The sequence below is a fragment of the Oncorhynchus nerka genome, unplaced genomic scaffold, assembly GCF_034236695.1.
Source record: "Oncorhynchus nerka isolate Pitt River unplaced genomic scaffold, Oner_Uvic_2.0 unplaced_scaffold_1158, whole genome shotgun sequence".
NCBI classification, from domain to species: domain Eukaryota; kingdom Metazoa; phylum Chordata; class Actinopteri; order Salmoniformes; family Salmonidae; genus Oncorhynchus; species Oncorhynchus nerka.
In genome coordinates, this window is record NW_027040170.1 from 79571 (window position 1) to 96465 (window position 16895).

At 43.0% G+C, this 16895-nt stretch overlaps 1 protein-coding gene across 5 annotated transcripts in view; it reads left to right on the forward strand.

The window, feature by feature from the left end:
• Positions 1-16895, forward strand: part of LOC135569860 (NACHT, LRR and PYD domains-containing protein 3-like) — a 107647-nt gene that overhangs the window by 78600 nt on the left and 12152 nt on the right. For all 5 annotated transcript variants that reach the window (XM_065016066.1, XM_065016065.1, XM_065016068.1 and 2 more), the window contains one exon: positions 15822-15995. In XM_065016066.1, the coding sequence (XP_064872138.1) occupies positions 15822-15995 (174 nt within the window). The remainder of the gene's footprint in view (positions 1-15821; positions 15996-16895) is intronic.

Here is a 16895-nt window from a genome sequence, read left to right on the forward strand (position 1 = left end):
TATTAATATTAGATTCATAGACCTGTTCAGTTCATTAGTATTTATATTAGATTCATAGACCTGTTCAGTTCATTAGTATTAATATTAGATTCATAGACCTGTTCAGTTCATAACCATAGTATTAATATTAGATTCATAGACCTGTTCAGTTCATTAGTATTAATATTAGATTCATAGACCTGTTCCGTTCATTAGTATTAATATTAAATTCATAGACCTGTTCAGTTCATTAGTATTAATATTAGATTCATAGACCTGTTCAGTTCATTAGTATTAATATTAGATTCATAGACCTGTTCAGTTCATAACCATAGTATTAATATTAGATTCATAGACCTGTTCAGTTCATTAGTATTAATATTAGATTCATAGACCTGTTCAGTTCATTAGTATTAATATTAGATTCATAGACCTGTTCAGTTCATTACCATAGTATTAATATTAGATTCATAGACCTGTTCAGTTCATTAGTATTAATATTAGATTCATAGACCTGTTCAGTTCATTAGTATTAATATTAGATTCATAGACCTGTTCAGTTCATTAGTATTAATATTAGATTCATAGACCTGTTCAGTTCATTAGTATTAATATTAGATTCATTGACCTGTTCAGTTCATTAGTATTAACCTGTTGCTTCTACTCGGGACGCTTGCGTCCCAACTAGAGCTCTGGAAATGCAAATGCGCTACGCTAAATGCTAATAGTATTAGTTAAAACTCAAAAGTTCATTAAAATACACATGCAGGGTATCGAATTAAATCTACACTCGTTGTGAATCCAGGCAACAAGTCAGATTTTTAAAATGCTTTTCGGCGAAAGCATGAGAAGCTATTATCTGATAGCATGCAACACCCCAAAAGACCCACAGGGGACGTAAACAAAATAATTAGCATTTCGGCGTTACACAAACCGCACAATAAAATAGAAAACATTCATTACCTTTCACCATCTTCTTTGTTGGCACTCCTAGATGTCCCATAAACACTATTTGGGTCTTTATTTCGATTAAATCGGTCCATATAAAGCCTAGATATCGTTATATGTAGACTGTGTGATAAACGAAAAAAACATCGTTTTCAAAACGTAACGTCATTTTTTAAAATTCAAAAGTCGACGATAAACTTTCACAAAACACTTCGAAATACGTTTGTAATGCAACTTTAGGTATTAGTAAACGTTAATAAGCGATAAAATTCATCAGGAGGTGATGTAAAGATCATTAGCTGTCCGTTTGGAAAAATGTCCGGCTAGAAACTCAACGAAAATATCCGGTCCTAGACCGGATTAGATACGGTGTCCTGTATGTGTTTGACCAAGAAAAACTCGAAGGGAAATGACAAGACTCTAGACACCCTGTGGAAGCTGTAGGTACTGCAACCTCAGTCAATTAATTGTGGTTCACGTTTATCAATGGGTTCAAGTAGCGCATGGATATATTTTCCCCATTTTCAGTGATCAGTTTTTCCTGTGCTTTTCGATGTAAATGCCGTTCTGGTAAAGCCACAGCAGTGATTTAACCAGTTTTTTAAACGTCTGAGTGTTTTCTATCCACACAGACTAAGCAAATGCATATACTATATTCCTGGCATGAGTAGCAGGGCGCTGAAATGTTGCGCGATTTTTAACAGAATGTTCAAAAAAGTAGAGGGTCGACTGAAGAGGTTAATATTAGATTCATAGACCTGTTCAGTTCATTAGTATTAATATTAGATTCATAGACCTGTTCAGTTCATTAGTATTAATATTAGATTCATAGACCTGTTCAGTTCATTAGTATTAATATTAGATTCATAGACCTGTTCAGTTCATTAGTATTAATATTAGATTCATAGACCTGTTCAGTTCATTAGTATTAATATTAGATTCATAGACCTGTTCAGTTCATTACCATAGTATTAATATGAGATTAATTGATTGAAATTATGACCATCCTCAGTATTCTATTGCAGCAGGCTACTGGGCAACAGAAACACTTCTTACCTCAACATCTCCTTGATATTCATGTTAAATAAATTAATCTGTCAATTTGTACTAAGCAAACTGTTAAATCATCTTGCTATTCATGTTAAATAAATTAATCTGTCAATTTGTACTAAGCAAACTGTTAAATCATCTTGCCCACTGTAGGTCTGAATTGTATTCTTTTTCTTTTATTTAAACTTTATTTAACTAGGCAAGTCAGTTAATAACAAATGATTTATTACAACGACGGCCCGTCAGGGGCAGAACGACAGATTTGTACCTTGTCAGCTCTGGGATTCAAACCTGCAACCTTTTGGTTACTGCCCCAACACTCTAACCACTAGGCTACCTGCCGCCACAACGCTCTAACCACTAGGCTACCTGCCGCCCCAACGCTCTAACCACTAGGCTACCTGCCACCCCTCCACTCTAACCACTAGGCTACCTGCTGCCCCAACACTCTAACCACTAGGCTACCTGCCGCCTCAACGCTCTAACCACTAGGCTAACTGCCGCCTCAACGCTCTAACCACTAGGCTACCTGCCGCCTCAATGCTCTAACCACTAGACTACCTGCCTCCCCAACGCTCTAACCACTAGGCTACCTGCCACCCCAACGCTCTAACCACTAGGCTACCTGCCCCCCCTCCACTCTAACCACTAGGCTACCTGCCACCCCAACGCTCTAACCACTAGGCTACCTGCCGCCCCTCCACTCTAACCGCTAGGCTACCTGCCGCCCCTCCACTCTAACCACTAGGCTACCTGCCGCCCCAACACTCTAACCACTAGGCTACCTGCTGCCCCAAACGCTCTAACCACTAGGCTACCTGCCGCCCCAACGCTCTAACCACTAGGTTACCTGCCGCCCCTCCACTCTAACCACTAGGCTACCTGCCGCCCCAACACTCTAACCACTAGGCTACCTGCCGCCCCAACACTCTAACCACTAGGCTACCTGCCGCCCCAACACTCTAACCACTAGGCTACCTGCCGCCCCAACCCTCTAACCACTAGGCTACCTGCCACCCCAACACTCTAACCACTAGGCTACCTGCCACCCCTCCACTCTAACCACTAGGCTACCTGCCGCCCCAACGCTCTAACCACTAGGCTACCTGCCGCCCCAACCCTCTAACCACTAGGCTACCTGCCGCCCCAACGCTCTAACCACTAGGCTACCTGCCGCCCCAAAATAAGATGTAGGCCTATCAGGGGCTAGTTTTCAGGCCTTGTGGGCGGGTGTTGAGTGGTCATTGGGCTAGAACAAAGTAACTACATTAAACAACCTGACAGTTTGGACGTGTTTGTTAGTAAACTGTTTTATTTCTAAGAGATAATCAATACAATAATTTGTTGTCACTGTGTTAACCACAACCAACATGTTGTATCTCTGTTTAGTTGTCACTGTGTTAACCACAACCAACATGTTGGATCTCTGTTTAGGGGTCAGTGCTCTAAAATGAGTCTCTCTGGGGAGAGAAAGGAGGAGGGCCCTGCCTCTAAAATGAGTCTCTCTGGGGAGAGAGAGGAGGGGTGCCCTGTCTCTAAAATGAGTCTCTCTGGGGAGAGAGAGGAGGGGGGCCCTGCCTCTAAAATGAGTCTCTCTGGGGAGAGAGAGGAGGGGGGCCCTGCCTCTAAAATGAGTCTCTCTGGGGAGAGAGAGGAGGAGGGCCCTGCCTCTAAAATGAGTCTCTCTGGGGAGAGTGAGGAGGGGTGCCCTGTCTCTAAAATGAGTCTCTCTGGGGAACATGACACCAAAACTAAGAGGTGAGCTGACAATATTGTTTAAGAATGTATATTCTAAATGTTTTTTTTATTCATAAATGATTTCTTATGGGTACATTCTATATAACTGTTCTAGATTTTAGATGTGTATGAAAATGTGTTTTTTTGCTAAATGCTATTTATCCATTATTTAACAGGAATGTTGGTATCCTGTATATTTATGTGTAAAATACCCACTTTAGAAGTCTGTATAAAGCCTTGTAGTGGTTTAATCATTTATTTTAACAATAAAATATAAATGACCAACATTTCTGAAAAGTGATATAAAGCGTTTTGGAATGAAACTCTTATGTTTCCCCATCTGAGCTCAGAGTAGATGAGAGATGTAATGTTTGTCTCTGTTGTGTTGAAGTCCAATCAAGCAGGAGAGACCAGCCTCCCCTGTACCCAGCTGTGTGTCCATGAAGAGTGACCGGTCTATGGGTCTACCTATACTGTTTAGAGAGGGAGACTTTTCTACTGAACAAAGGTAAGAAGAACTCATGGGTCCTGGTCAGTGAGTTAAACAGCACTGTCTCTAGTCATTTCTCCTCTCCCATTTTCCCATTTATTGTTGTTGTTTTCATAATCCATAGGCTAATCCCTTTGTCCATTTTCACAGTCCTAAAACAATATCAAACAAACACAACATGCTGGATCTCTGTTTAGGGGTCAGTTGTCTATAATGAGTCTCTCTGGGGAGAGAAAGGAGGGGGATCCCTGCCTCTAAAATGATTATCTCTGTGGAGAGCGGAGGGGGGCCCTGCCTCTAAAATGATTATCTCTGTGGAGAGCGGAGGGGGGCCCTGCCTCTAAAATGAGTCTCTCTGTGGAGAGCGGAGGGGGGCCCTGCCTATAAAATGAGTCTCTCTGGGGAGAGAGAGGAGGGGGGCCCTGCCTCTAAAATGAGTCTCTCTGGGGAGAGAGAGGAGGGAGGCCCTGCCTCTAAAATGAGTCTCTCTGGGGAGAGAGAGGAGGGGGGCCCTGCCTCTAAAATGAGTCTCTCTGGGGAGAGAGAGGAGGGGTGCCCTGTCTCTAAAATGAGTCTCTCTGGGGAGAGAGAGGAGGGGGGCCCTGCCTCTAAAATGAGTCTCTCTGGGGAGAGAGAGGAGGGGGGCCCTGCCTCTAAAATGATTCTCTCTGGGGAGAGAGAGGAGGGGGGCTCTGCCTCTAAAATGAGTCTCTCTGGGGAGAGAGAGGAGGGGGGCCCTGTCTCTAAAATGAGTCTCTCTGTGGAACATGACACCAAAACTAAGAGGTGAGCTGACAGTATTGTTTAAGAATGTATATTCTAAAATAGTTTTTTATTCAGAAATGATTTCTTATGGGTACATTCTATATAACTGTTCTAGATTTTAGATGTGTATGAAAATGTGTTTTTTTTGCTAAATGCTATTTATCCATTATTTAACAGGAATGTTGGTATCCTGTATATTAGACTGTGATAGATGGTTGTCTCACCTAGATATCTATTTATCCATTATTTAACAGGAATGTTGGTATCCTGTATATTAGACTGTGATATGTGGTTGTCTCACCTAGATATCTATATATCCATTATTTAACAGGAATGTTGGTATCCTGTATATTAGACTGTGATAGATGGTTGTCTCACCTAGATATCTATATATCCATTGGAATGGAATGTTGGTATCCTGTATATTAGACTGTGATATGTGGTTGTCTCACCTAGATATCTATATATCCATTATTTAACAGGAATGTTGGTATCCTGTATATCTGACTGTGATATGTGGTTGTCTCATCTAGATATCTATATATCCATTATTTAACAGGAATGTTGGTATCCTGTATATCTGACTGTGATATGTGGTTGTCTCACCTAGATATCTATATATCCATTATTTATCAGGAATCTTGGTATCCTGTATATTAGACTCGCGTTCCTAGGAAACTATGCAGTTTTTTGTTTTTTTACGTGTTATTTCTTACATTAGTACCCCAGGTCATCTTAGGTTTCATTACATACAGTCGAGAAGAACTACTGAATATAAGATCAGCGTCAACTCACCATCAGTACGACCAAGAATATGTTTTCCGCGACGCGGATCCGGTGTTCTGCCTTACAAACAGGACAACGGAATGGATCGCATGCAGCGACCCAAGGAAACGACTCCGAAAAAGAGGGAAACGAGGCGGTGTTCTGGTCAGACTCCGAAAAAGGGCACATCGCGCACCACTCCCCAGCATTCTTCTCGCCAATGTCCAGTCTCTTGACAACAAGGTTGACGAAATCCGAGCAAGGGTAGCATTCCAGAGGACATCAGAGACTGCAACGTTCTCTGCTTCACGGAAACATGGCTTACTGGGAAGACGCTATCCGATGCAGTGCAGCCAACGGGTTTCTCCACGCATCGCGCCGACAGAAACAAACATCTTTCTGGTAAGAAGAGTGGCGGGGGCGTATGCCTCATGACTAACGAGACATGGTGTGATGAAGGAAACATACAGGAACTCAAATCCTTCTGTTCACCTGATTTAGAATTCCTCACAATCAAATGTAGACCGCATTATCTTCCAAGAGAATTCTCTTCGATTATAATCACAGCCGTATATATCCCCCAAGCAGACACATCGATGGCTCTGAACGAACTTTATTTAACTCTTTGCAAACTGGAAACCATTTATCCGGAGGCTGCATTCATTGTAGCTGGGGATTTTAACAAAGCTAATCTGAAAACAAGACTCCCTAAATTTTATCAGCATATCGATTGCGCAACCAGGGGTGGTAAAACCTTGGATCATTGTTACTCTAACTTCCGCGACGCATATAAGGCCCTGCCCCGCCCCCTTTCGGAAAAGCTGACCACGACTCCATTTTGCTGATCCCTGCCTACAGGCAGAAACTAAAACAAGAGGCTCCCACGCTGAGGTCTGTCCAACGCTGGTCAGACCAAGCTGACTCCACACTCCAAGACTGCTTCCATCACGTGGACTGGGACATGTTTCGTATTGCGTCAGATGGAAATATTGACGAATACGCTGATTCGGTGTGCGAGTTCATTAGAACGTGCGTCGAAGATGTCGTTCCCATAGCAACGATAAAAACATTCCCAAACCAGAAACCGTGGATTGATGGCAGCATTCGCGTGAAACTGAAAGCGCGAACCACTGCTTTTAATCAGGGCAAGGTGTCTGGAAACATGTCCGAATATAAACAATGCAGCTATTCCCTCCGCAAGGCTATTAAACAAGCTAAGCGTCAGTACAGAGACAAAGTGGAATCTCAATTCAATGGCTCAGACACAAGAGGCATGTGGCAGGGTCTACAGTCAATCACGGACTACAAGAAGAAACCCAGCCCAGTCACGGACCAGGATGTCTTGCTCCCAGGCAGACTAAATAACTTTTTGCCCGCTTTGAGGACAATACAGTGCCACTGACACGGCCTGCAACGAAAACATGCGGTCTCTCCTTCACTGCAGCCGAGGTGAGTAAGACATTTAAACGTGTTAACCCTCGCAAGGCTGCAGGCCCAGATGGCATCCCCAGCCGCGCCCTCAGAGCATGCGCAGACCAGCTGGCCGGTGTGTTTACGGACATATTCAATCAATCCCTATACCAGTCTGCTGTTCCCACATGCTTCAAGAGGGCCACCATTGTTCCTGTTCCCAAGAAAGCTAAGGTAACTGAGCTAAACGACTACCCCCCCGTAGCACTCACTTCCGTCATCATGAAGTGCTTTGAGAGACTAGTCAAGGACCATATCACCTCCACCCTACCTGACACCCTAGACCCACTCCAATTTGCTTACCGCCCAAATAGGTCCACAGACGATGCAATCTCAACCACACTGCACACTGCCCTAACCCACCTGGACAAGAGGAATACCTATGTGAGAATGCTGTTCATCGACTACAGCTCGGCATTCAACACCATAGTACCCTCCAAGCTCGTCATCAAGCTCGAGACCCTGGGTCTCGACCCCGCCCTGTGCAACTGGGTACTGGACTTCCTGACGGGCCGCCCCCAGGTGGTGAGGGTAGGCAACAACATCTCCTCCCCGCTGATCCTCAACACGGGGGCCCCACAAGGGTGCGTTCTGAGCCCTCTCCTGTACTCCCTGTTCACCCACGACTGCGTGGCCACGCACGCCTCCAACTCAATCATCAAGTTTGCGGACGACACAACAGTGGTAGGCTTGATTACCAACAACGACGAGACGGCCTACAGGGAGGAGGTGAGGGCCCTCGGAGTGTGGTGTCAGGAAAATAACCTCACACTCAACGTCAACAAAACTAAGGAGATGATTTTGGACTTCAGGAAACAGCAGAGGGAACACCCCCTATCCACATCGATGGAACAGTAGTGGAGAGGGTAGCAAGTTTTAAGTTCCTCGGCATACACATCACAGACAAACTGAATTGGTCCACTCACACTGACAGCGTCGTGAAGAAGGCGCAGCAGCGCCTCTTCAACCTCAGGAGGCTGAAGAAATTCGGCTTGTCACCAAAAGCACTCACAAACTTCTACAGATGCACAATCGAGAGCATCCTGGCGGGCTGTATCACCGCCTGGTACGGCAACTGCTCCGCCCTCAACCGTAAGGCTCTCCAGAGGGTAGTGAGGTCTGCACAACGCATCACCGGGGGCAAACTACCTGCCCTCCAGGACACCTACACCACCCGATGTTACAGGAAGGCCATAAAGATCATCAAGGACATCAACCACCCGAACCACTGCCTGTTCACCCCGCTATCATCCAGAAGGCGAGGTCAGTACAGGTGCATCAAAGCTGGGACCGAGAGACTGAAAAACAGCTTCTATCTCAAGGCCATCAGACTGTTAAACAGCCACCACTAACATTGAGTGGCTGCTGCCAACACACTGTCATTGACACTGACCCAACTCCAGCCACTTTAATAATGGGAATTGATGGGAAATTATGTAAATATATCACTAGCCACTTTAAACAATGCTACCTTATATAATGTTACTTACCCTACATTATTCATCTCATATGCATACGTATATACTGTACTCTAGATCATCGACTGCATCCTTATGTCACTAGCCACTTTAACTATGCCACTTTGTTTACTTTGTCTACATACTCATCTCATATGTATATACTGTACTCGATACCATCTACTGTATGCTGCTCTGTACCATCACTCATTCATATATCCTTATGTACATATTCCTTATCCCCTTACACTGTGTATAAGACAGTAGTTTTGGAATTGTTAGTTAGATTACTTGTTGGTTATCACTGCATTGTCAGAACTAGAAGCACAAGCATTTCGCTACACTCGCATTAACATCTGATAACCATGTGTATGTGACAAATAAAATTTGATTTGATTTGATTTGAGACTGTGATATGTGGTTGTCTCACCTAGATATCTATATATCCATTGTTGTCTCACCTAGATATCTATATATCCATTATTTATCAGGAATGTTGGTATCCTGTATATTAGACTGTGATATGTGGTTGTCTCACCTAGATATCTATATATCCATTATTTAACAGGAATGTTGGTATCCTGTATATTTGACTGTGATATGTGGTTGTCTCACCTAGATATCTATATATCCATTATTTAACAGGAATGTTGATATCCTGTATATTAGACTGTGATATGTGGTTGTCTCACCTAGATATCTAAAGATGAATGCACTTAGAGGTTCCATCTTAATTTGACTCAGTTTCTCACAGCAGGAAAATAACAGCAAAAGTGCATTTTATGTCTAAATTACCCCTTTTTAGAAGTCTTTATAAAGCCTTGTAGTGGTTTAATCATTTATTTTAACAAAATGAGATAATTTACCAACATTTCTGAAAAGTGATATGTAGCTTTTTGGAATTAAACTATTGTTTCCCCATCTGAGCTCAGAGTAGATGAGAGATGTAATGTTTGTCTCTGTTGTGTTGAAGTCCAATCAGGCAGGAGAGACCAGCCTCCCCTGTTCCCAGCTTTGTGTCCATGAAGAGTGACATGTCTATGGATCTACCTAGAGAGGGAGACTTTTCTTGTGAACAAAGGTAAGAAGAACTCATGGGTCAGTGAGTTAAACAACACTGTCTCTAGTCATTTCTCATCTCTCATTTTCCCATTTATTGTTGTTGTTTTCATAATCCATAGGCTAATCATTTTATCCATTTTCAAAGTCCTAAACCAATATTAATCAAACACAACATTCCCTCCCTGCGTCAGCGTGCGTGTGCGCGTGTGCATGTGTGTGTGTGTGTGTGTGTGTGTGTGTGTGTGTGTGTACTCCCTGGATGAGGAGATGTAATCTCATGTTCTGTCCACAGAAACCAACAGGAGAGATCAGAGTCAGAGATTCTCAGTGGTCAGTCTTCCCAGAGTCATCAAACAGACCTGGCCTCCATATTCAGTGTATGTGGTCCTTTTATGTAAATTTGTTATTGTTTACCTCAGGTTAATCTGTCAATCATTCATTAACCTCTCTGGTCTCCTATCTGCACCGCCAGCAGACTTTTCACATCTGGATGAATAGCATTTCCATTTGAAACTGCCTGCTACTCAGGCCCAGAAGCTATGCATATAGATGTTGATTTGGATATAAAACACTCTAAAGTTTCTAAAACTGTTAAAATAATGTCTGTGAGTATAACAGAACTGAAATGGCAGGCGAAACCATCCCCCCCATAACAAATTCATCTTACCACTGTTTTCAATGTCTGAAATCCTCCCGGTTGCAGTTCCTAGAGCTTCCACTAGATGTCAACAGTCTTTAGAGAGAGTTTAAGGCTGTTTTTTTGCAAAAATGAGGTAGAAGTTGTAGTTTTTCTAAGTGTCTCCCATTTTGGCTGTAGTGTTTCCATGCTAATGGAAGAGAGCGCGTTCTTTTTGTTTATCTCCGGTAAAGGCAATAACGATTTTCCTTCTTAAATTTGATTGTTTATTTACGTATTAGTGTACCTAAGGTTTGATTAACCATCCCCCCCCCAAAATGCTTAACACCCCGGCAGTCCTACAATCTAAGCTAGATGCCCTCAATCTCACACAAATCATCAAGGAACCCACCAGGTACAACCCTAACTCTGTAAACAAGGGCACCCTCATAGACGTCATCCTGACCAACTGGCCCTCCAAATACACCTCCGCTGTCTTCAACCAGGATCTCAGCGATCACTGCCTCATTGCCTGTATCCGCTACGGAGCAGCAGTCAAACGACCACCCCTCATCACTGTCAAACGCTCCCTAAAACACTTCTGTGAGCAGGCCTTTCTAATCGACCTGGCCCGGGTATCCTGGAAGGACATTGACCTCATCCCGTCAGTTGAGGATGCCTGGTCATTCTTTAAAAGTAACTTCCTCACCATTTTAGATAAGCATGCTCCGTTCAAAAAATGCAGAACTAAGAACAGATATAGCCCTTGGTTCACTCCAGGCCTGACTGCCCTCGACCAGCGCAAAAACATCCTGTGGCGGACTGCAATAGCATCGAATAGTCCCCGCGATATGCAACTGTTCAGGGAAGTCAGGAACCAATACACGCAGTCAGTCAGGAAAGCTAAGGCCAGCTTCTTCAGGCAGAAGTTTGCATCCTGTAGCTCCAACTCCAAAAAGTTCTGGGACACTGTGAAGTCCATGGAGAACAAGAGCACCTCCTCCCAGCTGCCCACTGCACTGAGGCTAAGTAACACGGTCACCACCGATAAATCCATGATTATCGAAAACTTCAACAAGCATTTCTCAACGGCTGGCCATGCCTTCCTCCTGGCTACTCCAACCTCGGCCAACAGCTCCGCCCCCCCCGCAGCTACTCGCCCAAGCCTCTCCAGGTTCTCCTTTACCCAAATCCAGATAGCAGATGTTCTGAAAGAGCTGCAAAACCTGGACCCGTACAAATCAGCTGGGCTTGACAATCTGCACCCGCACGCCTGACCAGCATCACCACCCTGGATGGTTCCGACCTTGAATATGTGGACATCTATAAGTACCTAGGTGTCTGGCTAGACTGTAAACTCTCCTTCCAGACTCATATCAAACATCTCCAATCGAAAATCAAATCAAGAGTCGGCTTTCTATTCCGCAACAAAGCCTCCTTCACTCACGCCGCCAAACTTACCCTAGTAAAACTGACTATCCTACCGATCCTCGACTTGGCGATGTCATCTACAAAATTGCTTCCAACACTCTACTCAGCAAACTGGATGCAGTTTATCACAGTGCCATCCGTTTTGTCACTAAAGCACCTTATACCACCCACCACTGTGACTTGTATGCTCTAGTCGGCTGGCCCTCGCTACATATTCTTCGCCAGACCCACTGGCTCCAGGTCATCTACAAGTCCATGCTAGGTAAAGTTCCGCCTTATCTCAGTTCACTGGTCACGATGGCACACCCATCCGTAGCACGCGCTCCAGCAGGTGTATCTCACTGATCATCCCTAAAGCCAACACCTCATTTGGCCGCCTTTCGTTCCAGTTCTCTGCTGCCTGTGACTGGAACTAATTGCAAAAATCGCTGAAGTTGGAGACTTTTATCTCCCTCACCAACTTCAAACATCTGCTATCTGAGCAGCTAACCGATCGCTGCAGCTGTACATAGTCTATTGGTAAATAGCCCACCCATTTTAACCTACCTCATCCCCATACTGTTTTTATTTATTTACTTTTCTGCTCTTTTGCACACCAATATCTCTACCTGTACATGACCATCTGATCATTTATCACTCCAGTGTTAATCTACAAAATTGTAATTATTCGCCTACCTTCTCATGCCTTTTGCACACAATGTATATAGACTCCCCTTTTTTTCTACTGTGTTATTGACTTGTTAATTGTTTACTCCATGTGTAACTCTGTTGTCTGTTCACACTGCTATGCTTTATCTTGGCCAGGTCGCAGTTGCAAATGAGAACTTGTTCTCAACTAGCCTACCTGGTTAAATAAAGGTGAAAAAAAAAAATTCAGCTTACCTCTATTTACAATGTCTAGTACTATAATTATAAGCCAAGGTCCTCCCAAATTGCAGCTCCTATGGCTTCCACTAGATGTCAACAGTCTTTAGAAAGAGTTTCATGCTGGTTTTTGGAAAAATTACCCAGAAATTGTAGTTTTTCTAGGTGGCTCCCATTTTGGCTTGTAGTGTTTCCATGCACATGGACGAGTGCGCATTCTTTTTGTTTTTCTGCGGTGAAGACAATAACGATTCTCCGTCTTATATTTTATCATTTATTTGCGTTTGATTATAAACGTTGTTTGACTTGTTTGGAAAAGTTTATTAGTTTTACGGGAATCGGGAATAATTTTGTATGCATTTTGATGGAGGGAAACTGGGTGGATTATTGATTGAAGCATTTTGATGAAGGGAAATTGTTTGATTATTGATTATTTAGTTTTTATGGAGAAAGCATTTATTCTCATTTCAACTCTTGCTTAACTTATTTACATTATTTATTTCAGTTGCTTGAAGAGAATATTATGACATTTGTGAAGAATGAACTGAAGAGGTTCAAGAGGATTCTTAGTCCTGAACTCCCAGAAGGCTTTGAGAGTCAGAAGCAGGATAAGGAAGTGGTGGATGCTGAAGATGAGAAGCAGGAGAGCAGTGCCAGAGAGGGGGCTCTGAAGATCACACTGCACATCCTGAGGAAAATGAACCAGAAGGAGCTTGCTGACACACTGGAGAAATGTAAGATCTGTCTGCCTCGTGTTGAATGCTGTTTTATAACATTTAAAAGCTGTAGCTAAAGTACAGCTAAAGTAGCTGTGTAACTCAATGATATTGTAGCAGCCTTAACACAACACCTAGTGACCTCATCAAGTAGCAGCAGGGATGTGTTGTGATTAATTTATAGAGAGAGACAACATTAATAATACCATCAATAATACCAATAATAATATAATCAGTCACACCAGTCTGTAATGCATTATGAAAACATTTACACATTTACACTGTCAGTTAAGGTAATAAATTATTATAATTTTAAACTTGATAACAGTCCTACAATACTGTAGACATTAAAACAGACATAATATTAATATCCTCTGTTATTTCTTCATTCAGATGAACTTGCTGTGATTTGCCAACGTGAACTCAAATCTAATCTAAAGAAGAAGTTTCAATGTGTATTTGAGGGGATCGCTAAACAAGGAAACCCAACACTTCTCAATAAGATCTACACAGAGCTCTACATCACAGAGGGTGGAACAGGAGAGGTCAATAATGAACATGAGCTGAGACAGATTGAGACAACAACCAGGAAACAAGCAAGACCAGAGAATGCAATCAAATGTAACGACATCTTCAAACCCTTAACTGGACAAGACAAACTTATCAGAACTGTGCTGACAAAGGAGTCGCTGGCATTGGAAAAACAGTGTCTGTGCAGAAGTTCATTCTGGACTGGGCTGAAGGAAAAGCAAATCAGGATGTCCAATTTGTATTTTCATTCCCTTTCCGGGAGCTGAATTTAATGAAAGGGGATGAACACACTTTAATTGAACTTCTCAATCACTTCTCAATGGAAACCAAACAATCAAGAATCTCCAACTATGACAAGTACAAAGTTCTGTTCATCTTTGATGGTCTGGATGAGTGCCGACTGTCCCTAGACTTCCAGAAGAACAAGATCTGTTGGGACGTCACAGAGTCAACCTCAGTAGATGTTCTGCTGACAAATCTCATCAAGGGAAATCTGCTTCCCTCTGCTCTCCTCTGGATAACTACCCGACCTGCAGCAGCCAATAAGATCCCTTCAGTGTGTGTTGACCAGGTAACAGAGGTACGAGGGTTCAATGACCCACAGAAGGAGGAGTACTTCAGGAAGAGATTCAGTGATGAGGACCTGGCCAGCAGAATCATCTCACACATAAAGACATCAAGGAGCCTCCACATCATGTGCCACATTCCAGCCTTCTGTTGGATTTCTGCAATAGTCCTTGAACACATGCTGAAACAGAAGAGAGAAGAGATGCCCAAGACTCTGACTGAGATGTACTCACACCTTGTGGTGTTTCATACCAAACAGAAGAATGAAAAGTATCTTGGGAAAGAAGAGACAGGTCCACACTGCAATAAAGAGAGCATTCTGTCACTGGGAAAACTGGCTTTTCAACAGCTTGTGAAAGGCAATCTGATTTTCTATGAAAAAGATCTGAAAGAGGCTGGCATTGATGTTAATGAAGTCTCAGTGTACTCAGGATTGTGCACACAGCTCTTTATTAAAGAGGAATGTGTGCTGTACCAGGACAAGGTGTACTGCTTTGTTCATCTGAGCATTCAGGAGTTTCTGGCTGCTGTATATGTGTTCCTCTCATTCATCAACAACAATGAGAATCTAATGGACAAACTACAAACCAAGTCCAGTATATTTTCTTTGCTGTTCAGAGACAAGCATAAAGTTTCTGTCTACAAGAGTGCTGTGGATAAAGCTTTACAAAGTGAGACGGGAAACCTGGACCTTTTGCTCCGCTTCCTTCTGGGCCTCTCACTGGAGTCCAATCAGAAGCACTTACGAGGTCTACTGACAAAGACCAGAAGCAGGTCAAAGACCCATGAAGAAACAGTCAAGTACATCAAGGAGAAGATCAGGGAGAATCCCTCTCCAGAGAGGTGCATCAATCTGTTCCACTGTCTGAATGAACTGAATGACCATTCTCTAGTGGAGGAGATCCAAAGCTACCTGAGATCAGGACGTCTCTCAAAACCCAACCTGTCACCTGCACAGTGGTCAGCTCTGGTCTTTGTGTTTCTGACTTCAGAAAAGGAGCTGGATGTGTTTGACCTGAAGAAATACTCCAGATCAGAGGAAGGTCTTCTGAGGCTGCTGCCAGTGGTCAAAGCCTCCAGAGCTGCTCTGTGAGTAAATAAAATGACATATAAGAACTAATCATCAGGAAGAAGTATTCAGTTTAGAGAAAAATATAATATATAATATGTATATAATATTATATTGAAAAACATATTGAACAAATTAATTGATGTTCACATTAGTGTAACAATATGACCATACAATTCTAGGAAATCTAAGATTAATCTATATGTTATTTGAGAGAATAAACCAAATGGATCTGCCATTGTCCTTCTTCACTACTTGTGAAATTAACAGTGTGTTTGTGAAGTCATGATGATCTCTTTGTCAGGCTGTCAGGCTGTGGAGTCACAGAGGAAGGCTGTGCTTCTCTGGTCTCAGCTCTGGAGTCAAACCCCTCACACCTGAGAGAGCTGGATCTGAGTAACAATGACCTGAAGGATTCAGGAGTGAAGCTGCTCTCTGCTGGACTGGGGAATCCTCACTGTAAACTGGAGACTCTGAGGTCAGTATTCCTGTAGTTGGTCAACAAGTGATAACTGTTCACCAGATCCACATGATGATGATGATTGAGAAAGTTACATAACAGCACAAACCAAGTGTTTTCTTCAACAAAATTCAGACAAAAACATTTTCACACAAGCACTAATATTTAACCGTTCCTCATAGTCTCATAAAGAGCATCGTTCTTTAATGCTCGGCAGGACACTAGTGATACGAGCCATAAGCTTTTATGTCTCCCGTAAGGTGACCTGACCTCAACCCCCCCTCCATCACTAATCCATGGCTCTCTCTCCTTATCAATGCCTGCCACATGTAATCGCTTCCCTGCACTTCACATTCCAAGCTTAATGCTACACTATATACCTTCCTCCTATAACCATTACCTTCTGGTGTAGACCCTCCACTATATACCTTCCTCCTATAACCATTACCTTCTGGTGTAGACCCTCCACTATATACCTCCCCCCTATAACCATTACCTTCTGGTGTAGACCCTCCACTATATACCTTCCTCCTATAACCATTACCTTCTGGTGTAGACCCTCCACTATATACCTTCCTCCTACAGATACCCATTACCTTCTGGTGTAGACCCCCCACTATATACCTTCCTCCTATAACCATTAACTTCTGGTATAGACCCTCCACTATATACCTTCCTCCTATAACCATTACCTTCTGGTTTAGACCCTCCACTATATACCTCCCCCCTATAACCATTACCTTCTGGTGTAGACCCTCCACTATATACCTTCCTCCTATAACCATTACCTTCTACATTTAACATTTACATTTAAGTCATTTAGCAGACGCTCTTATCCAGAGCGACTTACAAATTGGTGCATTCACCTTATGACCTCCAGTGGAACAGTAGTGCATCTAAATCTTTTCAGGGGAGGGG